This window comes from Perna viridis, chromosome 7, assembly GCF_037379345.1.
Source record: "Perna viridis isolate PV_CMFRI_1.1 ecotype Kerala chromosome 7, ASM3737934v1, whole genome shotgun sequence".
Classification (NCBI taxonomy): domain Eukaryota; kingdom Metazoa; phylum Mollusca; class Bivalvia; order Mytilida; family Mytilidae; genus Perna; species Perna viridis.
This window is the reverse complement of record NC_142451.1, coordinates 16,160,782-16,186,706: the sequence shown is the minus strand read 5'-3', so window position 1 is coordinate 16,186,706 and position 25,925 is coordinate 16,160,782. Positions and strand designations below refer to the sequence as shown.

Sequence of the window (25,925 nt, the reverse complement as noted above, 5' to 3'; positions counted from 1 at the left end):
TAGCATGTTAGGGTTCGTGATATCGAATACGTGACATACACGTTTTGAATAATACAAATCTTTTAACTTCACATACAGATATATTGATGATGCATTGCCCAATAAGAATCCTTCTTTGGTTAATGGTTACCATCAATATATCTACCAGAGCTCGAGATGAAGGAGACTACATAAACAGCTTGTTCTTCTTCACCTTTTTGGACCTACATCTCAAATTTGACAAAATTGATCATCTCAGCACTAAGATTTATGATAAAACAGACGACTTTAATTTTAATATCATTAATATTGTCCTTACCTGTGCAGATATAACCTTCATATCCTGCATAGGGTGTTTATATTTCACCATTGATTCGCTACCCTAGAGCAAGTACTAAATACTCCGATTTCCTTATAAATATCTGCGTAACAGACTCCTGAATCAAGGGAATTAGGAAAATGTCTCTTACTTAATTCTAATTTTAGATATCAGTCCCTGTTTGAAAAATACATAGTTTTTTTTCTAAAATAATAAGTAATGATTTGTTTTTTGTGTTTGTTTTTGTTTTTTGCTTGTTTGTGTGTTTGTTGTAGTGTTGTAGTGTTACAGTACAGGTAATACATACATGCTCATTTTTTTATAGATGAAAAATCTATGAATTTTTTTAAGATCATCGAACCATTCAATGTATGTTTGCAAATATTGTTTATAATCATCAACACAGAGATGTTAAGAATTAAGGTAAGTAAATGACATGGAAAATAAAATTTTGCATGTCGCATGTCGCATGTGTAAAAACTGAAGAATTTGTCTGCTTGTATTTTTTATATGTTTTTACAAAATATTTACAAATATCATACAATAAATCGTGCTAATTCGAAATTTGTTCATAATTATTTTGAAAATTGTAAAACATGGCCATGAACTCATCCAGTCAAATAACAGATATCGGATCTGCATTACATCTAAATGATGGGAACAAATGCATCAGAATTAGACGTTGATTTCCAGAGGGTTCCCTGTGGAAATCATTAAACTCAATCACGATAACTATCCATCAAGACATTAACTATTAAATGTGGATAGAATAGTAAGCTTTGTTTCATTTACATGTATTACACGATAAATACGCATGACTGTGAACCCATTGAACTTGCCAGGATGTAATTTTGATCAATTCCTTTCATTTTCATTATAATTACGAATAAAGTATGTCTTGATTTCATTTTTTCTTTTTTCATGAAAACCATTCAAGTTGTCGATTTATTTTTTTTTTCAGAAGCCTGCGTTGCTTTAGTTCCACTATATTTGTGAGTGTGTGTGACTCTAATGCCACATTCGTTGTGACGTCGATGTTTTATCAGATAACGTCTTAAATCTAGATTTTAGGGTATTAATTCCGCGATTGAGTATCTCAATTTCCATGCAGATAGTTCTATAAAATTAATTAGCACATATTTATTTGTCAGTTGCATTAGAGATACACGTATTGTTTTACATGATTTTTCGTTGATTAATTTGATTTGATGGTCGCAAATTGAGATTATTGGTGTTCCATGAATGACGCCTCCAATACATGCATTGTGCTATCGTTTAAAGGATAATAAAAACCTTGGGTTTCGTGACAGTCTAGATGAATGATATCACGCATATCAAAACATGTTTGATAAAAAGTGTAGTAACAAACAGCTTAGAAATTGTATTACTTTGTACACACGTTGTTGTGAGTGTCAATCCTAGATATATAAAACTAGCAAACAAACAAACAAACAAACAAACAAACAAATTTATTGTAATACTCATAATGAACTTTAATGCGAGATAAAGATTCTAAGGTGTAGTACAATGGAAAGTGGTAGACAATGATGAACAAAGATCGGAAATTGTAACTTCTGATACTTAAAGAGTCAGTAATTATAAAAGTATAGAAGAAACTTGTGGGTCGAAAGTCAGACAAATTAATCAATTCTACATGTAAATCAAACATGATACAGGCTATTTCTTTCAGTGCACTCATTTTCTCATCCGATTTAATCCTTATAACAAAATACTCGACACAGTTAACAATCCCTTTACATACATTCAATGTTTCTTGAACTTGACATAGATATCAGCCATCTAATATGGCTAGGTTTAGAAATTCAAGTATATAAATATATTCATTAATTATTAAAATCATTACTTGGAAAAGTTAATCAGATATTTGTGTACTTGTTATGTGATATCGTTCATCCCATAAATTGGCATGTAAACATTAATGGAACTAGGTAAACACAATATCATATATAATTAAAATATTTTGAAAAAAATACTATGGATTATATATTGAAATAGTAAAGTGTAGGAAATGCTTTGGGGATAAACAAAGCTGTTATCTCTTAATTGTTTATACCTTTGATAACTGACTCCCTTGTTCTTTTACTTTAATTATTTAATGTGTACATAATTTGTAATCGTTACCGTTCAATATTCGAATACTTAAAGGAGTTTCTAATGGCCTTATAATGTTATCATAAATATAATATTTTCATGGAAACCACAAATAGTTGTCAGGTGTGGTGAACAGTATATACTAATATTGCAACCTTTTTCAATGGGAATCCTCGATTTCTTGCATGCTTACCCGTCCGGAGCACCCTATGTCACTTCTGGTTTTTGCGGGAGTTCATATTGCTAATGCTTTAGTTTTTTATATGTATGACCCTTGTTTATTTTATCATCAGTTTTTTTATGCATGACCCTTGTTTACTTTATTTTCAGTTTTTTTATGCATGACCCTTGTTTATTTTATTTTCAGTTTTTTATGCACGACCCTTGTTTATTTTATCTTCATTTTTTTTATGCACGACCCTTGTTTATTTTATCTTTAGTTTTTTATGCATGACCCATGTTTATTTTATCTTTAGTTTTTTATGCATGACCCTTGTTTATTTTATCTTCAGTTTTTTATTCGGTTCACTACATTGTGTATGTTGATCGTCATTGTTTCCTGTGATCTCGTTTAGGCTATGTTGTTTCAGTATTTTGACGTATTTGAATCATCTCACTGCTGATGCTTCGGTATTATTTTGCCGATATTTCTCTAAGTCGATCAAATTACATCAAATACATCAAATACATAGATAAATGTTTTGTATTATTAATCGCAATATATGTTTTTCTTTTTTTTTTTCTTTTTTTTTTGGGGGGGGGGGGTGAATTGGGGTGGGAGATAAATTAAATGAACATATACATGTTGCTGAATTATAGTACTGTTCAAATACGGAAACACGAATAGAGTGTAGACCACGTGGCGTCTTACAGAAAGTACTTAAAAGGAATGATATATGAAAAATTAACACCCACGATGGCAAATGATTAGTTGAGTAATGTGACATCGTCAATGATTGTTTAATGTATCGCTGCTAATTAAGTGAGAGGATAAACTTCAAGGCTTGCCTTTGAACTTACTAACATAAATCCAAATTTTTACCCCTTTTTTCCCATGCGTCGAGGCGTCTACGTTATGCCTTTTTACCCAATATTTGTTTCCAAATATCTATTTTATTCAAATTGTCATGGGGGTGTTTTTTTCAGAAAGGTGCAATGTTGGATATTGATATCCAATAATATTCGACCACTTTCAGACGTCTACACCTACATGTAAATCTTCATTATATCTTCACTACAATAAGGTGTTGGGTTATTCATTGTGTACTTGGTGTATTTATCACAAAGACCATAATGTGATTTCTTTACTTCAAGTTTAATATTTTTTATTCAAGTGCTTACGTGCACTATGTAACAAAACAATACATTACGAAGTCACAAACAATTGTTTTACTGTTAATAATCAAATAAAATTGTCATACGACTTTTTGTCGATGTGATATTAAGTACCAGTCTTTCTAAAAATCAGACAGAAGGTGATTCGTGCATGTTAAAAACCCATCAAATTCAGTCATAGAAACAGTTACCGATCACATAACCAGTCTTAGTTTTTCATTAGGTTGTTGCGCTTTTGAGATAAAAATCATATAGATTGTACATGAAATTTGCACTTTGGAAGAGTTATCGTTCTTGTTTTGGCTTCAGTTGGTTGATTTCAGTGGGAGAAGAATGTATGATTTTCTTAAAAGTGCAGATCTGAATGCAGAAAATGTTGTTTTGTGAAAGTATAGCATATGTAGACTGAAAAGGCACCATTTGTTTTGTGGGATTTTCTTCACCTTGACTCACTTTACCATTGGTAATATCTGAATTTTATGTGGACTGGTACTTAATACTTTATTTGGTTGTTGTTGTTGCTTGTTTGGGTTTTTTGGTCGTTTTTGGTTTGCTTTTGGTTTTGTTTTTGTTTTTGTTTTTATTTGTTCTGTTTTATGTTTTGTTTTGATTTTGTTTGTTTGTTATTGAGTATTTTTGGTATAAAGATCTAATTGTTGGGAGTTAAATTCTATTAAAAATTGCTTGTTTTTATGGTGTAACACATAAAATGCACCAACGTATAACCTAAATACAAAATAGTAAAATAATACTCAGAAATCACTAAAAAAAACTTCAACCAATGCAAACACACCTTTTAGTTAAATCTGACATGTCCCGACAGCAAAAGTAATAAAATCCACGGTAACAGAACAATGGTACTTCTTCAAAATAAACAAGAAAGTAAAATAACGACACTAAGATATATCTGACTATTAACAGGATTATGACTACGATGGGATTAAAATTTGTTTTAAGGCCTTTACTATACCACTTTAATGCAAGGTCAAAATAAAACTGAAACAATAAACAAATGTACAGAACAGATTTATGACCTTTTTGTCAGTTCAGGTCTGAAACGGTTAGAAAATGATGCGCAAAAGTCGGTAGCACCCCGGGATAATGTATGTCACTGGAACATACAGTTGTGCAAAATCTCGATAAACGAAATCCTGTGCGCTATTATTACCACTGTACCTCCTCGTGCTTTTAAGGGTCTAACTGTTTCACTTATACATGTAGATAATGACTATCTGTTAAATAGTATTTATCAATAGTACACCATAAAATTCTTGTATATTTTTATTAAACGATAAGCATGCGCATAGCAAAGATGTTACCTTCGTAATCACCATGCAATATTGATCACCATGATTCTGGATTGGACTGTCAGACTAATGCTGATTGATCGATTTGATTAGAATTATGTCATCAAGGTATGCTTTAATACATCCCTGGAGGTCTTGGAATAATGAAACACTCATCTGTACTTGCATTCCGTTCATTGTTTGGAAACTTGAAAGCATCCGGCTTGATTGGAACCAACAAAGAAAACAACACATTCAAGTGTTTTCAACCGTTCTATGAGACCCATCTTTTTATTGATGAACTTTGATGCTATTGATGATAACTAAATATGTCAGATTATCTCCCACTTAAAAAGTGTGCAATTTAATGAATATTGAATAAAAAAGGGAAAATAATCATTTTTTTAAAATAAACTCATGGGCAAATGTACCTTTCATGTCATACACACCTATTTCATATTGTCAATATCTATAGATAACTGAAATCCACTTACAGCCTTAAATTTGCAGACATATACCTTAAACAGTATACATGTGAATAAAAAATGAGACGAGGAACCATTTGATGAAGCATTTAAAATAGAATGAAACTGTATAAACGAAGATAAATACAGGCAAATATTACCGGTGAATAAAATATAATACAGGTACTTGGAAATACAAATTCTCTGCAAAGGGAAGGCAAACGTTATAGAATTGATGTAGTGAAATGTTAACCTATTTAAGATGTAGACAACATGTACATGCACATTAGATACCAATTATTATTGACTCACGTTCGAATAATAGCTTAAATATGATCGAAACTGCCAATACAATACAAAATACTAAAGTGCGCCAAAACGGGATATATCCGTCCGATACGGCTTTTACCCGTCCTGACGCAATATGATGTATTGGAATAGTTAGTCAATAAATGTATAATTGTATAATACTATTATAATATGCCCCTTCAAAATCTTTAATTAACTTGAGCTTCGAAATCATTATTATTTCATAATTCGGCAATTCAGATTAATATAAATATTTTAGATTCCGCTTCCTGTCAAAGATCTTGCAAAATAATTCGTATAAATATACAACTCATTTTAAAATGTAACCAAATTAAATAATCATAATGATATTAAACGGGTTGGATTAGCTTTATAGTATCATCTGAAAAGAGGCATTCATCATTGATGAACAGGTTGCCTCTTATACTGGACAGACTTGAATGCACATCACGCTTGCTGAAGGATAAGAACAATGTTTTAATTACCTTATTAATAAAGACCCTCAACTAAAATTTATGTTTTGTGTACAATCAAATATGTATGTAGTCTTTATATCAATAGTACAATGTAAACTGAAGCTATGAGTATTGACCTTAATATTAGGGTAGTTGGCCTCATAATTCAATACAATAACTGCAAAATTACACGCTTTGAGATATTTTACATAGTTTTGGATGTTATAAGAGAACAGTAACATTAGTTTGTCCTAATCAACAATTACAAAACTGATTAAGTTTCTCAATTTAGGTCCGTTAAGCAATTAAATACAACCTATTTATGACGGGTTAATTTGTGACTCATACTTTTTACCATCAGCAACATTTAGTATTCTTTTCAAGTGAGAAAGAGAGTGCATAAAATCATGATCCAGTTAACCAAGTTACAACGTGCTTGACGTCAGAGCCATAAAATAAACAAAAAACTTGGCCAGTATACGACTGTTGATAATTGAACCTGTTACCCTACATATAAACAAGGCTTTTCAAAGCAATCCTGTCCATTTTCTAGTACTGATTGACTGCAATTTCTGTAAAATTAGCCGAGTTAATTGGTCACAATTGAACAAAAGGTCTTCAAAAGATAAAAGAGTCGCACTGACAAACATAAATGCTTTGGTTTGTGGTTTGGCAAACAACACAGAGGTCAATAGGTTTGCAGTTTTTAATGCTTTGCTTACTCATGACATTACAAATCAGTTTCATCTTTTGTTCTTAGGATCCACGGACTCTCTAACACTCTGAATAATACAATGTAAATTATCTACTTTGATTGAAATTAAAGATGCTAACATATCCTCGGTATTTGTATAATGTTTTTGTATATTGGAAATTTCCCATCTCTTCATAGAAACGTTCAACTCCAAATTGATATGTAAACAAAGCACCCGTGTAAAAAATTATATAAGATTTTTTGGAATAACATTAGAAGAAGGTACCAAAGCTGTACGTGTTTGTAATTAAGTACTATTCTGCGTAAAAATCAGGCACATCATTTTTATCAACTTAGTCTTTTTGCCTCAAATATATTCAATACATCTAGAAAACAACTGAAAGTTGATCCTGAAGCCTTTGTGATGTGTAGATATTTATTGACTGATTTTATAGAGAAAAAGTGGAGGAAATTTTCCCTCCATTTTTCCATAGTACATTTCAACTAAATTTGATTCTTCAATGTCTTAAAAAGACAAACTTTACAAACATTTTGATGGTTATTTCTGGTGTTTATGAGATAAAAATGCTTGGATATGGCAATAAAATATCTACTATCTTTATCTTCGTGTGCCACACCTCATTCACATTTTGCCTGATTCTGAGGGAAGTACTTGTACTCAAATATCAGAATCGAAGAATCCTTACGACAATGACTGTTTCAGTTTTAAGCAAGTGAGTTCAGACCACCTCATGGGTTAGTCAGAAGAGTTCATTCTTTAAATCATTGTAGTTTTAATTATACAGTCATGTGTCTTTAATTTTTAATTATTTCTTGCTAGAGATATGGTATGCTGCCTTCTTCATTTTTGAAAGACAATAATGGAAACCAAATCGTACTTGTTCCAGACAGTATGCGTGTTTCAATCAATGTAATAGCACTGAACAGCATGATGAAGTAGACTGTAGGTATTAGTTCTGTTGATAATTATATAAATTAATTTGAGATAAATACTGTAATCTGATTGGTTAAAATAATTTTATTATAATATTGACACGCCCCTATTCAGTTAAATTCAGAGCTACTTTTCTCATGTTAAAAGATACAAATATGTTTTAAAATTAATTTATAAGAATTGGATATGATAAAAATTTTCTCTATTGAAAAATAACATGAATTTTCCATGTGCATATTTCGTTTATTGCACTTATGCATAAATGTTATTTTTCAGTAGACAAAATTTTTATTATTGCCAATTCTTAATTAATACTGAACATCACAATGTCCGACGAAAGTACAGAAGAATGTAAAATCAGCGTGACCATAGATTGGACGGAGACATGTCCAATTATTACAAGATAATTTAAGGTGAAACTATAAAAAAATCGGTAAAAAAACACCATAAGAAAATACAATAAGTAAATTTCGAAAACAAATGTAAAAATTGAAAAGGGCAGCTTTGTCACTGTAAGAGTTCCAATTGTCGAATGTCGATATTGCATCAGGTGACATACCGCAACTTCTTTGTAGACGATTGATTGATTATTGGGGTTAAACGCCCGAGCAGCAATATTTCAGCTATCTTCAGGCGATGAACATGAAATGGATGATAAAATGAACATGTAATGACGAAATGAAACAAGGGATGGGACACAAGGATGATAGGGTCGGACAAATTTTGATTGCCACTAGAAAAATGGAGGGATGGTGTGGTCGGGCAATTTAGCCTCCCGTGGCGGAGCGCAAAGGTTCCTACTCCTATCGAATACCACAGTAGGATTCTTTAACGTGCGAGGAACGTGGCATCTTTCCCAACACGGTGCACTACTATGGTTTGCGGTCAGATTTTCCGTGACGACATATGTGAGAAGGACGACATATGTGGGAAGGACGGGACATTGTCGTGCAAATTCTTGTTCTGAAATAGGTGACGTGGAACTTTTGTCCCGAACACTTGAAACGTCACACTGTTTTTCACCAGCATGTAAAAGGTGCAAGTATAAGAAAACCTGCTTAAAGAAAACTTGTATTTAATGTAAAAGTAAAATGTCCCATGCAGTAGCAAATGTCACTCGGCGTTCTTTTGAAAACATAATTGATGTGAACACTAGATACATTTTCATATGGCTCTACATTGATGGTCTGATTTCGTGTTATTTAATATTTAAGTACCTGTCTTTGTAAGAATCATGCAAAATCTGAAAAATGTGATACACCCAAAAAAAGGCTACATATTTTTATTTTTGTAATTAAGTCGTTTTATGGGTCTATACTATGAAATGTGGAAATACTCATTCAAATCTGCCTGCTCTTAGGAGATAATCAACATTGAAAATCCAGTAGATTCTATTGTATTTCAGGATCATTTACAGAGTTATCTCCCTTAATTTTGAAATCTACAGTGCATTCTATACAATTTTTGTCTCCTAAGAGCACAGGTTATATGAAAAACCACATGTCAATTTCTGTTTACTATGACATTTCAAACAAAATATCAACAATAAATATATGTAGGCTTTTTACCCATGAATCACATTTTGCATGATCCTTAGCTGGAGTGCTACTTAAGTCATAACAAATAAGTTTACTGTATTCTCAATTTAACCAAATCCAATCACATGCAGGTTATGTTCAAATAACAAACACACATACGCATACTTGTATAATCTTAATACTGATATGGTCTGTCTCGTGGGAGACCGTATGAGTAAACCATGCATTTATCTCCCACTGAAATCAACCAAAATCAAACCAATTCTAGGACGATAACTCGTGCAAAATGCCAATTCCATACATAATCTGTTTATTTTTTCTTGAAAGAGCAACAACTGAGAAACAAACTAAGACTGACTATGTATTCTGTAAAGGATTCTGTAGCCCTTTTCACAAAAAATCGTAAGTGTAAAATTAGTCGTAAGTTGTGACGTCACAATACTTAACTCTGTTATGACATCATAACTTACGACTAATATTACACGATTTTTTGTGGAAAAACTGCTGAATTATAAATAAAAGGTTTTTTTTTTTTACATGCATGAGTCATCTTCTGTCATGATTTTATAAAGACTGCTACATCTTATTTTACTAATTCAAATAAACTATTGAGAAAAGACATCTGTATCGGGATAATTTATTAACATAATATATCAGAAATAGTAAATACAAGAACATGAATACCTTAGGAAGTAGACATGTCTCATACAAAATGTATAACATAATCAAATATGGTATATTATATCTGATATTTTTTTTATATTTCATAAGATACCATTGAGATAAGATACTACAAACTATATGTATTGTATATTCCAAATTCTGAAATACCGATCATATTAAAAATTACAAATTTCTACATGCTATACACATGTTTAAAGTAGTAACCTCTCATCAGATGCCCCAAAACCAAATACGTTAGAATTTCAAGATTTAAAAGTAAATTGTAAACAAGATGTACTCCAAACCTAAAAATATCCAAACAGGAAGCCAAATCCAGCACTGATAAATTCTATGTCAACGAGCTACATTGTATTGTAACCACAGTGAAGCCTCGGTGTTTACGATTGCCGAATGAAAATTAGACGGGCTTGTTATACGTTCCTCCGCACATTTATCATACGTCCACCGTACAAAATAATATATGAACAACTACTTATTTGGTTTCGTAGCTTTGTATTATAATATTTGATGTCCATGCCTGTTTGTCATATTATGATTTATTTTTTTTTCTTGATCATGAGTAATTTTCAAAATAAATTATACCTCCAAATATGATAAGAATGTGCGGTTACTAATTATTTTGAAGGACTCCACGACTTTGTTGCAGTAGACGCTTTCAGTTATCTTTAAGGCTTTGGTGTGTGAACTAAATCGTTTTTGTGCAATCGATTTTGGCGTATATATTATCAGAAATGCTGAAGTTTTCACGGTACAGACGAAAGTACAGTTTTGTTACAGTAAGTTGCTTATGTTGTATGTCAATCCCTCAGTATTAAACATCATTCAAGACTTGGAAGTATGATTTATGATCTTTTAAACAAAAGCCTAAACATATTCAAATGTACTATCAAAAGTACTGACATGATTCATAACCCTATACTGTTCCAATACATGCAGCTGATAATAACCTCTATTTAATATAATATCTTAGCTATGCTAAATGGGGAAATGAAACAGCTATCCAAATTCTCTTACTGAGAGGCAGTGTCTACTTTGAAGTGTTGGTCACGATGATCGTATTATCAGTCTACAATGTTGTGGAGGTTTTGGAATTCCAGACAATCAGGTATGAAAATTGACAAGATAGCAGAATACTGGTACTTTTAATTGCGTTACTCATCAGCTCATGTATAAAAATAGAATTGTCTGATTATAAAACACATCATTTAGCACTTTGATAGTGATTAGTAACTTGAAAGGAGATTAGAGGAGTTCCACCTTCGCTAATCTCACTTTAAAGTAATCGGATGCTGCCTTGTCACGCTAATTTACTGAAGCAACATTGCATCAGATATACTAATTAAGAAACAGACGATATTTTTTTCTTCATTTTCTCAGTTAAGATAGTAAGAGGTTTAACATTAGATAAAATCGTGACTTTTTCGGGATAAGTTCTATAAAGAAAATTACAATCAGGTGTTACATTTTTTTTTATCATTTTACTTCCTGGTTCGAACATGCAACATATAATTATAAGATGTAGGGATGCATGAAACAGAAGTCCAGTACATCTTCTGGTTTCTATTACTAACAACATTTGTTTCTTTTCTTCTTTTTTTTCTTTACTTTATAAATAAACATGATCAAGATAGAAACCACATCAATGTAACTTATACACCATTAACATATACATTGGTAGCTTGAATTAATTGAAAAACTGAAGTTAACATGAGGGTAACGTGTTGTTGAAAGCTCAGTTCATCGTTACTGTCGGATTGTAAACGGATGCATAATATTTAAGATACAGATACAAGCATACTGACATTGCTTCAAGTTGATCATGTTTTTTTCAGTGTCGCAATTTTTTTTTACCAGTAACTGTTTTTGTTTTTGTTTTGTTTTTGTTTTTGATTGTTTTTGTTTTTGTTTTTGTTTTTGTTTTTTTTTTGTCCAATATAATTGGTGTTCGGCTTAATTTTTCCGTTTTTTTTTAATAAAAGAAGTTAAACATTCTAATTGTTTATTTATTTAATATCAAAATAACAAACGTTAGTTAATAAACTATTTCATAAGTAAATGAATTGAATGTTCTGTCCATAACTACACAGTTGAATTGATGTTTGCAGAATTGTATCAGGTGATGATAAATCTATGCTGTGTATTGTCCTTCAGATTTGTTTCAATGATACCTGAAATGGAATAATAGAAAACTATTAACCAGTGATTAATTGTAGGTACGTCTGTACATTATTACAATATAAATTAATGATTTCATTAAAATACATTCTACTTAAATTACATGCTTCGTTTTATAGCCGGCACAACAAAACAATGACATACTATAAGCATAATTATGAAACCACGGTGTGGATGACCTTTTTAACATTCCAAGCCCTTTTGATAATTAACAAGTTCCGAAATGTGTCCGATACGTTACAACTGATTTCCGCTTACACATAAAAACCAGGAATATCACTTAATAGGCACCGCTAGTTGTAACTACGTATTGCTGCGGTCAGCAATGCTTACATATTTAGTTTCAGTTTAGCTACCATCCAGGTGAAGCTTCAAAACATTTCAAGGATTCGATTTGTTCTTATAATTTTTGTTTTGCCACTGATTTATCAGAAATACATTTCTAATATACAAAAATATACATAAATCATTATAAAATGCTACTGCACATGAAGTAAGTATCATGTAATGTGCTTTACCATATTGTTCTATTGATAATAATACACGTATTTGTATTTGTTCTTCATACTGAAAAATTCTTGTGTTGGTTTTTCATATATGTTTCTGAAAGAATTGAATCATACTATATATTCTATAGTATACATACCTACGATGAATGCGAAAACCTTGAAGGTTGTGATGATGTATAATGTGGCGACAACGAGGTAGATCTGACTTCAAGGGATGACAAACATGGCTGATATTGTCTTGACTGTATTCACGATTTCGATAGAGTCACTAAAAGATGTTGATAAAGTTCCGATTCGATAAACCTTGAATAAGAGTCCTTCTCCATCAGGGCTTGGATTTTACGTTGCGCTACTTGGAATGTATCTCTGGACGGGTTTTCTAGGTTTTCTTTCGTATTCATCCTCGTAGTCGAGTCGAGGTTGACCTGAAAAAAAAAACGTAAATCGTGAATCAGTTTTATATTTAAATTAGCAAAATGTGAAACAACTTACAGGAATTGATCTGCGAAACATAAACCACATCATGTTCACAAAAAATAATACAGTATTATTATATTTTAGCCTTCAAAAATATTATCATATTTTAGCCTTCAAAAACATTATTATATCTTAGCCTTCAAAACGGATACACGTATGTAAGAGCTATAATGGTGTAATTTCCGTAGGTAAAGGACCAGAAAGCCTTACAGACCAATCTTATCGACTAAGCCCAGCACTTTTCCAGACAGATGTTGACTTTTTAATGCATATCAGAAAAAATGTTGATATAAAACACCAAATAGTTTCTGTGTTGTAGACTCTAGCGACTGTTATAATACTACAGACATATTCATTACATAAATCACTGAATGTATTCAGACAACATGCCATTAAATATTAACCCAGAAAATGATCATATTACTAAAACATTCTACTAACTTACTTCTTTTGGAGCATTAAAGCCGACGTACTCTGTATAGATGTTTTGAGCCATTACTGGTATTTTACTTTCACTGGCCAGTCGGAGTTCTTCACAAGCTATCCAGAATTCGAGATTTTCCTCGCTGAATTCAGACTTCAAAAACCCCATAAATAATTCCAAACCGCCTGTAAATGCAAACATGTAAATAAAGTAATGTATCAAAGCGGTTTTGTGGTAAACTATAAATAAGTTGTTTAAAATAAATTTGAACATTGTTGTGATGTTATGATTATAAGCAAATATCTGATTGCGGGTTGGTAAGAGAGTGACTGAAGCCACAAAGCATGTAGGATATATGCCTAGAGAAGTATAATAATTGTACATTTAAATTAAATTCAATGTAAGCACAAAGTTTAACTTCATGCAATAAATTAGCAATGGTATCAAGTCTTAAGTAAGAAATAGGACTTACTTTTATCATTGAGCAAAGACTCGAAAGATTTACTCCACTCCAAAACCTGATCGCGTGTTGGTACTGTAAAATTTGGTGATAGGGAAAACTTAGGAACTAAAGTCGTATCTGTATTTCTTCGTCTTAAAAACTGAAACTTTCTTTTCACGTTGGAGAATCCACTGGAAAATAAAGTACTAATATAGTTATTCTCGTTACATTTTGTTAGTCAATGCAGTGTTTCCACGAGATGTTTCTTGTTTTGTTCAGCTTCAAGGGATAAACAAATCTTTTTAATAAAAACAAATCATGTTTTGTTTTGTATTCAAAATCGTGTTGCATAACTGAAAGTATTCAATTAGCATGAGTGATATTCAATCCAGGCTACGAGTATTGTATCTAACAAATGTGAGTGAGATACTTACGATTTTTTAGCTTTAGGTTTTGTTTGCAAATTCACATTGGGTTTTGTGATGGGCATTAACCCTGTAGAAGCCATCGTAGCAGCATCAGCAGAACAGGTTTTGTGGACTTTTTTTGCCTCTCGGTCTACGCCTTCGATATTATCTACTCTGAGTCTCTCATCGAGAATAGCTAACTCAACTGCTCGATCTTCCATCTAAACAAATTCAAAGAGATGAAATAGAGATCTCAGTGGACTGTATGATATTTATAAACAAGTACAAATGTACCGTTTAACCCTCTTTTTTTCAAAATCTTAAAGGAAGTACAAGGGAAAATGTTCTCATATAGTCACGAAACGGAAGAACTTCACATAAATATCCTCCATAATTCTATATTTGATAATAAAACGATGATGCATCTGTTTCGGAGTTTTCTTGCTATAATCAAGTGCTCTTAAGAATTCCAATTACGTGTGAGTTTCAACCTTGAAAAACTTCTAACAAAGGCTTTGTTTACGGTATACTCAATAGATTCATTAAAAGTGGACAAAAATAGCATAAAGATGTATATTTTTGTCTTTAAAATTTACTTTTATTAGCATCAATAAAATCTAAACACGACATCACTTAAAGCAATTTAAAAGATCTATATTCGGGAGACTGAAATCTATAGACATCTTACACTTGTTTTGTTGATGTTTTCTATATGGTCATATTTTCCTTAAGAAGTCATCTTTTAATATAATATAATATTTCTCCAAGCAACATTTTATAATCTATATTTGGAAAATTCATTTATGTAACAATTTTGTTTATGTTTTGAACACGACAATGCTCAGAACTGCCATACTCCAAGAAACTAATATAAATAGCTCATGGCATTCTGTCTTCCTAACAATATATTTTGTTTATATGAAGTCTTCGATGGTTTACTTGTACCGAGAAACTTTTCTATTTATAAATTCAACTTAGGGGGAAACCTGGATAAAGCATTATGATATATTACGAAATACGTCGCCAGACAGACACGGGTACTTTTACAATGTTAAGTTTTAGTACCAGCACGGTTAGATTATTTACTTAAAACATAAACCATGTGTACATGACATTCCTGGTTTAAAAATTATATAGGAATGACTGAAACTTACCGTATCCTGTTTTTTGTCCTTATCAGAACCAACAAACAAGGCATGAGCAGGGATGTCATTGGCACAACCAGCACTTTTACTCCTCCGTAAAGGACGAGTTATCATCTTCTTAAATCGTCTCTTCTTTGATTCTTTATCCTTTTTCTTAGACATACATTTAGAGTCTGTTGAAGTTCTTTCTGAAGACAAATCCAAGTCTGAGGTTTCTGGGGAGGAATCACATGTAAATGTAACACGAGTGTCCTTGAATCCTGATGAGGAGGTTGCACTATCAAACGATAATTCTACGGCTTCGTCAATGTCACTAGAATTCATATTTCCAGACTTCATGGCTTTTTCTGACACTATTTTCTTCATAGATATTTGTTTGCAGTCCTTATTATCCATCTCGCAAAGTACTGAGGCAGATTTTTCTTTCATCTCTGTGACTAATTCAGAAGATGGTAAACGCATTACGCAGTGATCTTGTACTGAGTTCAGTGTATTAATGATGCCAAGTTTCGGTGAATTTAAGTATATAACAAAATCGTCTATATCTTGATTCCACTGAGGAGATGATTCGTCTAGATCAACACACTGCAAATAATAAAAATATTTCTTTCTGAGGAAATCATTTATATCTCACAGATAACACGCTATCGACTTCAGCCTAATCTCTACCTGATCAGAAGCTTGGTTTTGCAGGTGAACTCCTACCTAAAACCGATGCTTTTTGCATTCGGTAATGAAGATAATTGGTATGTGCTAAAAATAAATCATGATAATAATAGAAAAAGAGAGGTTTACACAATTGTCACTAAATTTAACTACAGACGTGCAGATAATGTAACACATATGTCAGATTTAATACCAGTTAATTGCTTGGACGTGTATTACATGTAGTTAATGAAAGCCTACTCATGACCACAAGGGAAAAGGACTACCTGTAGAAAAACTGCAAAAGTTCAAAAGTTGGTTAAACGTTTCAGGGTTTTGATTATATGTAATACTTGAGACATATAAAAAGGTCGAACAGATGTTTGCAGGGTTAAAAAAGAACGGCAGATGTATATACATACATCGGAAGTGACACACAGTAATTCTGACACCAGTAGACCAAAACTAAACGGAACATATCAGGGTCAATAAAGGTCGTGTACCAACCGCAACACTGAGGTTAACACTAGACGGTACAAACATGCACATCAAAACCTAGCAATGATAGTACCTGCGTACAAGAGAAAAGAGAAAATAGTTCAGCTCGCTGACTGATCAATGCTATTTAACAATACCCATACGGCCCAATCAAACACACACCGACTTAAGGAAAAAAACAAGACATATTAATAATCACTCTGATTTCACTACATGTAATCATTGAAAAAAGAGATACATTCACAAACCTGACTAAGAACCACGAAATCGTAATCAATTTTTGGAATTTTGTATCATTCCTTTTACCAGAATTACTGATGAATGTGCTGCTATTTTAAAATCTTATATATGATTCAGAAACCTTGCATATACACTATTCTAGAAACTTATCTTCCTCTTTCGAATTTTGTTTGTTGATATATATTCATGTATAATGCTATGAAAAGGATAGATGTATGTTTACATCGATTTATTCAACAAGTTAAAGCTAGTAAACATTTAACGATAAAATTTCATGTTTACGTAGAAATGCTGAGTCATGGCATGTTTAGAGGATCATTTTTATAGTTTGATGTATCTTTATATCCGAAGGTGTGGGCTGTTGCATGAATGAATCTCTGGTCACGAACCGTTTTCTAAAACAATGTACGTTGCTTCCGGGGACAGCTGAAACAACAGGAAATTTCAATAAGGTGGAAATGTTTTAAATTTACGGTGCATGTACATGCACATCTTGGATTAAGTTATCAAAATTAGTCTATGATTTGAATTGTTTGAATTAATGGCTTGAAACGGGGTCATTTTTTTTAAATCATTAAAAAGAGTTTAGAGTGTAATAAATAAGATTCAAACCTTTTTTTATTCAGATGCAAAAACAATGTGTTTAAAGAATCATTAGAAAAAGCCCTTTCAATTTACAAACTTGTTCCACTCCCTTTTTTTGCCTACTGCTCTCCCGTGCACCTGATTTACATTTTATTCAAACTTTACCCTGATTAAAGAACTTCGTCACAGACTGAAAAAAAAATCAATTTATAAGCGAACAAGTAATTTCAGGGCATGATTGATCGCAATTCATGCAATGTGTTATTTAGAATCGTGTTAACTTCGAGAGAATATTTTTGTTCTATGCATGTATGAACTACTTAATCTGAGATATTTAGGAGTGATTTAGAAATGCAATTAATGATCTTTAACTCTTACTGCATGATGTGAGTGATGTAATCGGAAGAGAGACGCACATAAACTTTCAGTATTTTATCATGAAGTTTGGAATCAACTCAAAATTATTTTAATGGATAAAAAACGAACAAAGGACTATAGTTAGGCAATGCACGAAAACATTGGCTGAGTCGGCAGTAGAGATATGAAAACCACTGCTATGGTTCTTGGGCACACAAAAACAGCTTGGTCAGCCTTTGTCTTGCAATAGTATTTCTCATGGATAATGTCAAGTAAGAACCATCTTTCAATATAAAAATTTTGCATGTTAAAAAAAGGGGGAAATGGTTTTATCAGAGGCACGTGCAAATGTCAGCCGCAAATTTAATGTGACCTCTCTTTGACATTGTTGATTTGAAGCTGTCATATCAATTTATCGCACGAATATTTTTTTTCCAGCAAAAGGGGGCAACCCCCGGAGCCCCCGCCCCCACTGCGACAAACGATATCAACATATAAATAATATCTGATAGTTAGAATGAATGAAGAGACTCGTGTACAAATATGCGAGTGAATGCTCCTTGCCTAAATAAGTTCAATTGTTACTATATCACAGCCGAGACACAAACGGGTTAAAAAAAAACAAAATTGAACTGAAAGCAACAAAAAGAGAACACTTTGGAAAAAATGGAATATTAGTTACCCATTAGATAGGATGCTTTAAAAAGAAACAAAACTTTTAAAATAAAAACACACTGAAATTCTACCTTGCTAAAGAATTAAATTCCTTCATAATAATTCACTTACTATCATATGACGTGAACTACTACAATCCTCTACATCAAAAACCACAAACTATACTGATCTTACAACTGTGAAAATATACTACCTATCCAAAAACATTAGGTGTCCCAACATACTTCGCTAAGTGTATGTTGAACTTTATATAATGCCTACATTCAGAAAAGGTGGGCGAGGTCGCTCGATATATATCGCTTTTTTTCTCTAGCATTCATTCATAAAGTTATGATTGATCTTTATCAATCAATGAACATGTGTTACAAGGATGAAAGTAAACTTTACAGGGATCGGTAGGTGCACATGTGGTTTTGAAAAAAAATGAAATGCAATTGTTACGTCCTTGACTATCAATAAACGTGCTGCATCGCGCGGTATCTGCCTCCCTTTTTTCGTTCTGAACATATAATTGCAAATTATCGTGTATCATCTTTTCATGCTGGTTGCACTAAAACCAAACCCTATAGTTTTGAGATATCTGCGGGTTTCGTGGGTTTTAAGGATAAGACTACGTTTTACGTTAGCGTAATGCCTTTCTGTTTTATTTTTTATTTCAATTTTGTCTCACGCAGCTTTTTTGATTTGATTTTTTTATCACAGTTGTAGTAATCGCCGTTCTGTTCCCTATTACGCCATCAAAGCAGTTAAGTGCATGTACCGCCACATCATGTTAACGGAGAACTTCTGTACTTACAACCTCATATATCTGAAGTGAAAATTTTGAATCCGACCAAAGGTTACAAAAACATTATTATGCAAATAATGATAATTTAGACACTACACATGTATACTAACAGTTACAGCACTACACATGTATACAAACAGTTACAGCACTACACATGTATACTAACAGTTACAGCAGTTTCACAATTCATAAAGTTTTGTATAGAAGTATAATATTTCGTTTAGACGGTGGAACTTATTTTAAAGACCTACCTTAATTTTATTGAATTATGAATGAATGCTATGTGACGATGACGAATTTTACTATAATTAACATTATCATTAAATAATGATGATGACTGTGGCTAATAATACATCATCTAGTATAGTATTACATCCTCTGTTGGTCATATCTATAGCATAACTTATCTTATGTCAAGCATTTTGCAGAATCGTTTTCTTTAGTACAACAAAATTGATCTTCCGAAAGAGAGTTAAAATGATAAGGTCAATCAAGACAGGTGGTCTTCACGTTCAATAGTATTATGGAAATGCACTAATATTGTTCGACATCTGATGCTGGAGTGGTTCTCACATTTACATTTAGCCAAGACGAAAAAAAAACGAAAAAAGCTACCAAATTTAACATTCATCAAAAAATAATTTTGCAGTCTTTGCTAAACACTTGATACTGCAAATGTGGGATGTTATTTTATTATTCCGCGCTTGATGTTCAAAATAATAGCAATTACACCGTTATGTGAGTAGGTCTTGTATTTCAATTCGAATTTCAAATAAACAGTTAAACTTGTCGATGAACGTTCCTTTCAAAAGAAAAGAAAGAAAGAATAAATGAAAACAACTTCCTACGCCAGAGCCTATTATATTAATGCTACCAAAATAAAGCCCAGATACATGTACATTGTTACCATTGTTTGCATGATGGTAGTACAAACATATATCATAAATACCTTTGAAAAGGACATCAGCATACGACAAATCCTTAATGGAAATAATGTCATTACGAACTTTCCTTCATAAAATTTGCACCTACACGCAGCTTCAATGTTTTTAAAACGAATGAAAATAGAATCATCTTATTTTCACGAGATATTTTTTTTCAAGTGTACTGTTTACAGCAAGCACAGGAAAGTCCCGGTTGCGTAATATCAACAGGATGTTTATCCATGGTATTGCGGAAGTGACTCCCACGCCACAACGGTCTTTACTGTATGAATACCCATTGTGTACCTATAAAAAGTTTAATAAAGCGGTTTCATGGCACTTAACGTTTTAAAGGTGCTCATCACTAGAGCAATGGCATTTCAGCTTCAATAAAACTTGCGAGATCAGAGGATTCCAAGATATCGTAAAAACTATTTTAGTAAGGTGCTTTGTATTCACCTATGCTGTTGTTTTTGGGCCAGTTTACGCCAAACAAACCATAAATTTCAATTGCTTTTGTTAGTCTGAGAATGGGTTTTGTACGAACCTATAGCTGTTACATGTAGCGAGGCGTTCCTAGTTTATTTCTCTTCGTTGTATCTTGCAATTGGGATTTAAGAACTGTTAAACTCTGTTTTTAACTCGTTAGTACTTAGGTCAGTAATGTGAAAATTATAGATTAGTACTATTTCAGGTTCCATAGCAGCGATACACTTTCCATTATATTTCGGGACCACGCAAGTTTTCGAGAATTTCAAATGTTACATTTCTCAAGCTTATTTTACTTGATTATGGATTTTCTTTAATGCCATATGAATAAAAAATGCAAGCGGGAGGTAAAGCGCGCAAGTTTGTTTAAACCCATCATTTCCATCGAAAATGCCAGAAACAAATCAGGACAATTGCGTCTGTTTTTTTCTTGAAATTGCCTTTGTTAAAGGAGTTTTTCTTGCCTATTGCCGAGAGGTTGCCTACCGGTAATTTCGTTTTACTCACCTGTATAAATCCTAAAAAGCCGACTTTTTTCATGTCTTTCTGGAGATAATTGCAACTCTGTGTCGAATTGTTACGTTTAAGAGGGGATACATGTACATATTTAAACCCTTCGGTTAATCATTCTTTTTTTTTTTTTTTTTTTTTGTTCTACTTTTAAGCTAACCACTCGTATTTCTTAGCTTTTAGGTGCAATTGCTTCAAACTCAATGTATTTAGTGCCAAGTCGGCAATATGCTTGACGTTTATCCTTCTTTTAAAGAGGTGAACAATATCTATTTGCAGTGATGATGATAGACTAATGACTAAATGTGTGGCTTACCGCAATTACGTACATGTACTTGAAAATGATGATATCATACAAAGAGAAATAACTCTACTTCACACCCATTTAAAGCTTAAAATCAAATGATTCACTACATAACATGCAAACCAAGTTTTTACTGTAGTGTCAACAAAGAAGTTCACTGACCTGGTCTGACCTTTTTCCAAGGCCATACTCCGCCTTATCATACAAAGTCATTAGAAGCAACTGTTAAGGAGATCAAACATCTTTACAGCTGTTCGGTCAAATAACCCGCCAGCAAGATATTGACTCGTGGTCGAATTCCTTTATTTAGTAGCATTTTAAACCAAAGTTATGAATATTATTGTGCCAAGAAGAAAGATTTATCATAGAAACTATATCTTAGCCAAACCTTGTCCAGGACAAATAAATGGGCTGATCGTCAGGGGAGGTAATCAGAAAATAAAATAATTTTCCCCAGGATTGTTTACCAATTTTCACTAGGCTCCAACCCTTGCCCTTTTGATGACTAAGATTTTTCTCATTACAACAAAAAAGTTCGGAGCAATGTTTTTAATTGATTCTCGTGTGTTTTACTTAAATCTGACAAAGCCTTCAAAACTATGTATCATACACATGTCTATGTGGGTTTTTTTTTTGTTTGTATGAAAAGTGAAGTTTACATTAAAAGATGAAGTGATAGGTTAGTATTGAATTTGTGTTATATTACCCATTTTCCGATTCAAACACAGGGCTCGTTACAATTGATAAATATAGGTCATATATATTAACAGGACTCCGATATCTATATATATCCACTGCCAGTTGTTTTAATCTCGTTCCGGGAAATTGAAAACATTCGGGTCATCACGGTTCGAAAGAGTACGCAATCAAGGGAACGAGATTTTAGCGGAAGTCATCCGATTTTAGAGCATATCGCATTCGTCCCATTTGGGATGTCGAAAGTAAGCCAAATCAGGGACATAGAATATTTGAGGATTAGCGACTTTGAAGACTTTATTGGATTTCAAGATATCAGTTAAAACTACAAAAACCTTTCGGTCCAAGTGAGCTACACAAGTAATAAATCGTGTTAAGGTCAAGGTTCAGTAAAGGCGTCGGTTTACAATTATTTGTTTTTTAATATTTTGTACATATTTTTTTTTATATTTCACAATTTTAACACTACCTTTTTCAAAGTTCATTCTATAGAAAAGAAAATGACGTATAATATTGGAAATATCCATAATAAATATGTATCTCTATCGATTGAGTTGACAAATAAAATTGCAGTATTGAATTGTATTAACGTTCCATGTGATGAAATCTATGTTTTCTTTTCACTACATTAGCACAGTGTGCTCAACTTCATTGTGGTCGACCCAGAGGAGGTCCTCTAATGAAAAGAACCAGTGCAATCAACTGAAAACAAAAATAATAAAAAGTATATGATATGTAGAAATGTGAGATCTGTTCTTAACTTCTACAACACTTGTTACTCCCGTAGTTGGTATTAATTCATTGTGGATCCTGAAAAATTCGAAAGAATATAATAGCATGAAAACCTATGATTTTTCAAAACTGTATACTTCTATTTCCCACACTCAGTTAAAATCCCGACTCAAAAACATTATACATCGTTGTTTCTCCAAGAAAGATGATATACTTTGATACAAATATGTAGTTCTTGGTAGAGATGTCTCATACTTTGTAAAAAATAATTCCAAATCATCTTCCAAATATACAAAAGATGTTTTCATAATGCTGAAACTTTTGTTCGATAACATATTTGTCCAGTGTGGTGGACGCGTTTTTCAACAAACGGTCGGAATTCAAATGGGAAAAATTGTGCTCCTCTACTTGTTGACCTATTCTTTCACTCTGACTTTATAGCTGATCTGATCCGAAAGAAAGAACATCGTTTAGCTAGATCTTTCTATCTCAGTTTCTGCTATATAGATGACGTATTATCGTTAAATAATCCTCATTTCGGGGATTTGACACATCGCATCTACCCCAAAGAACTTGAGATAAAGAATACTACAAACTTTGTGAAGTCAGCCTCCTATCTTGGTCTACACTTAGAGATCGATGGTAAAGGAAAACTATTGACCAAACTTTACGACAAACTTGATGATTTTTCATTCAGAATTGTCAACTTTCCTTGCATGTGAGGCAACATCCCTTCAGCACCTGGGTATGGAGTTTTCATATCACAATTGAAACGTTATGCCAGAGCTTTCCGTAACTACACAGACTTTTTGTATCGCGCTAGAATACTTACAATTAGGCTTCTAGAACAGGGTTATGTTGCTACAAGATTGAAGTCATCACTACAGAAGTTTTATGGACGTCATCATGAACTCGTGGATCGTTATGGTGTATCCATCTGCACCATGAAAACTGATTTGTTCAACGTGTCATAGTTTTCCTTTCCTCTTTCCTCTACCCTTTTCAGCGGGTGTTTCTAGAAAAGCAGTGGACGTTTACCCTACTGGTGCTCCTGGTTCATGCTCCCATGTTTAGTGGAGTCCGAGTTGCTCATTTACTTTTGTTAGTTTGTATGTATCATTTTAGTTTCTTCATGTTTTGTCGTTTTAGTCTGTTTTCCATGTCTGATCTGTGTCCCTGGATTACATTTTTTTATTTCCGCTAGAATATTGGCTCCCTTGATTACTCTTCCATAGATCAACTGTCAACAGAGCCGACACTAGTACAATTCATAAAGTCTCTTTGAACTGTCTTCTGAATGTTCTAGAACGTAATATGAGAGGTTAAAACAGATCTCATCTGTATTATACAGAAGATGCTAAGACGTATATTACAAAAAAGATTTGGTAAAGAATTATCGATTAAAGACAGTTAAAAAAATAAAATAATGAGTGGTAGAAAATTGTAGGGTAAAAATCAAACATATATTTGTTGAAAATTCATGGGCTCTGTAATTCTGATGGCCAAACTTAATTTGCATTGGTAATTTCGACAATGACAAAAATTCAGATGTCAGAGGAAATAGATAAAACACGGACAATTTGATAATAAAATGTGTGTCTATCATTTACAGCGTAACAAATGATTTCTCGCTTTATTTTTCAGACAATTCTCTATTCACGTTTTTTTTAAATTCTTGTTTTACAGAAGACCCGGCTATATATTCTCTGTATAAACAGTTATTTTAGTGATGGTAAAAACCGAACACCCTAAAATTCGATTGTCCGCTGCACCTTTACTACAAAAAATGAACCAAAATATTAATTCTTGGCGCTGTATCACTTAGATTTTTCTGTAGTTATATCCTTACCTACACGCACAACATATATCAGATTGAAAACGTGACCTTTGCAGAGAAAAAGAAAATAAAGAGAAGGTAAAAAGTGTTTAACATACCATCGTGCACAACAGTCTTCAATGAATTGGGATTAACACATGTTTTATCAACATATTTCATCAGTTCCTGTTTCTTTTCGGGGGTTATGGTTTTAGTCCGTCCTATGATCATAAATCTCTGACCTTTCACACTACATTCCCCATTGAGTAGTACATCCAAACACAGATACATAACACTGTAGTTATCATAATCTGTGTATAAAATTTTGAAAGGAACTGAAACAGAAAAAGTTAATATTAGACGGTAATATTTTAGAAGAATTAAGCCGTTTTACCCTGTTTTTTTTTCTAATTTTAGAATTCATTTCGCTCACGTACATCTGTTTTAGTTTTTGATAAAAATAATACGTTTTGAATTGACTCTGTTTAGCGTGAAAAAGAATAATAAATAAGTGAACAAAAGTCACATTTAAAAGGTAAAAAGGAACTAAATACAAATAAAATGTAAATAAAACGCATCAAATATAGAAAGGAGTGTATTAGTTTTAGTTGTAGAGCTAATGATCTTTAAAAAATGTAAGAATTGTTTATTGAGTGAAGATGCACTTCAGATTCAAATTGAAATAGTAAACACAACATAAAGATAAATGTGAACAGTTGTATATTGAGTATCCCATCATGTTCAATTTTGGAAGTTTTGTTCATGGATGTATTCTTATATCATTGTAAAAAGAAAAATTCCAGACAATAACAACAAATATCTTTCGTAAGTATCTTTCAGGCAAAAAAACATTGTATTATGTTTGGTATTTAATTAGGCCATGCACTCGACGTAATCGAATTGTCCCAATATGGTTGATGCTTCTGTATTTTTTGCCGATATATCGTATAATAAATGTT

The 25,925-nt window shown here is 32.5% G+C and overlaps 2 protein-coding genes across 4 annotated transcripts in view; both read right to left on the bottom strand.

Moving 5' to 3' along the window:
- Nucleotides 1–12,112: 12,112 nt before the first annotated feature.
- Nucleotides 12,113–21,643, bottom strand: LOC148611542 (uncharacterized). Of its 3 annotated transcripts, none has more exons than XM_088592190.1 (7): nt 20,446–21,643; nt 15,719–16,294; nt 14,592–14,785; nt 14,188–14,348; nt 13,737–13,900; nt 12,952–13,239; nt 12,113–12,298 (listed from the first exon to the last, which is right to left on the bottom strand). In XM_088592190.1, exons 1-6 carry the CDS (start codon nt 20,494–20,496, stop codon nt 13,063–13,065), a joined length of 1,323 nt encoding a protein of 440 aa, XP_088448316.1. In that variant the 5' UTR covers nt 20,497–21,643; the 3' UTR covers nt 12,113–12,298; nt 12,952–13,062. The 3 variants fall into 3 exon arrangements, with proteins under 3 accessions (XP_088448316.1, XP_088448317.1, XP_088448318.1); XM_088592191.1 differs by lacking the exon at nt 20,446–21,643 and adding an exon at nt 18,821–18,958; XM_088592192.1 differs by lacking the exon at nt 20,446–21,643 and adding an exon at nt 17,101–17,166.
- Nucleotides 21,644–22,697: 1,054 nt separating this feature from the next.
- Nucleotides 22,698–25,925, bottom strand: part of LOC148611539 (uncharacterized) — a 33,972-nt gene continuing 30,744 nt past the window's right edge. Inside the window, exons 23-24 of the mRNA XM_088592189.1 lie at nt 25,086–25,301; nt 22,698–23,120 (exon numbers count right to left, since the gene is read on the bottom strand). Of these exons, the coding sequence (XP_088448315.1) occupies nt 23,095–23,120; nt 25,086–25,301 (242 nt within the window). The 3' untranslated portion in view covers nt 22,698–23,094. The remainder of the gene's footprint in view (nt 23,121–25,085; nt 25,302–25,925) is intronic.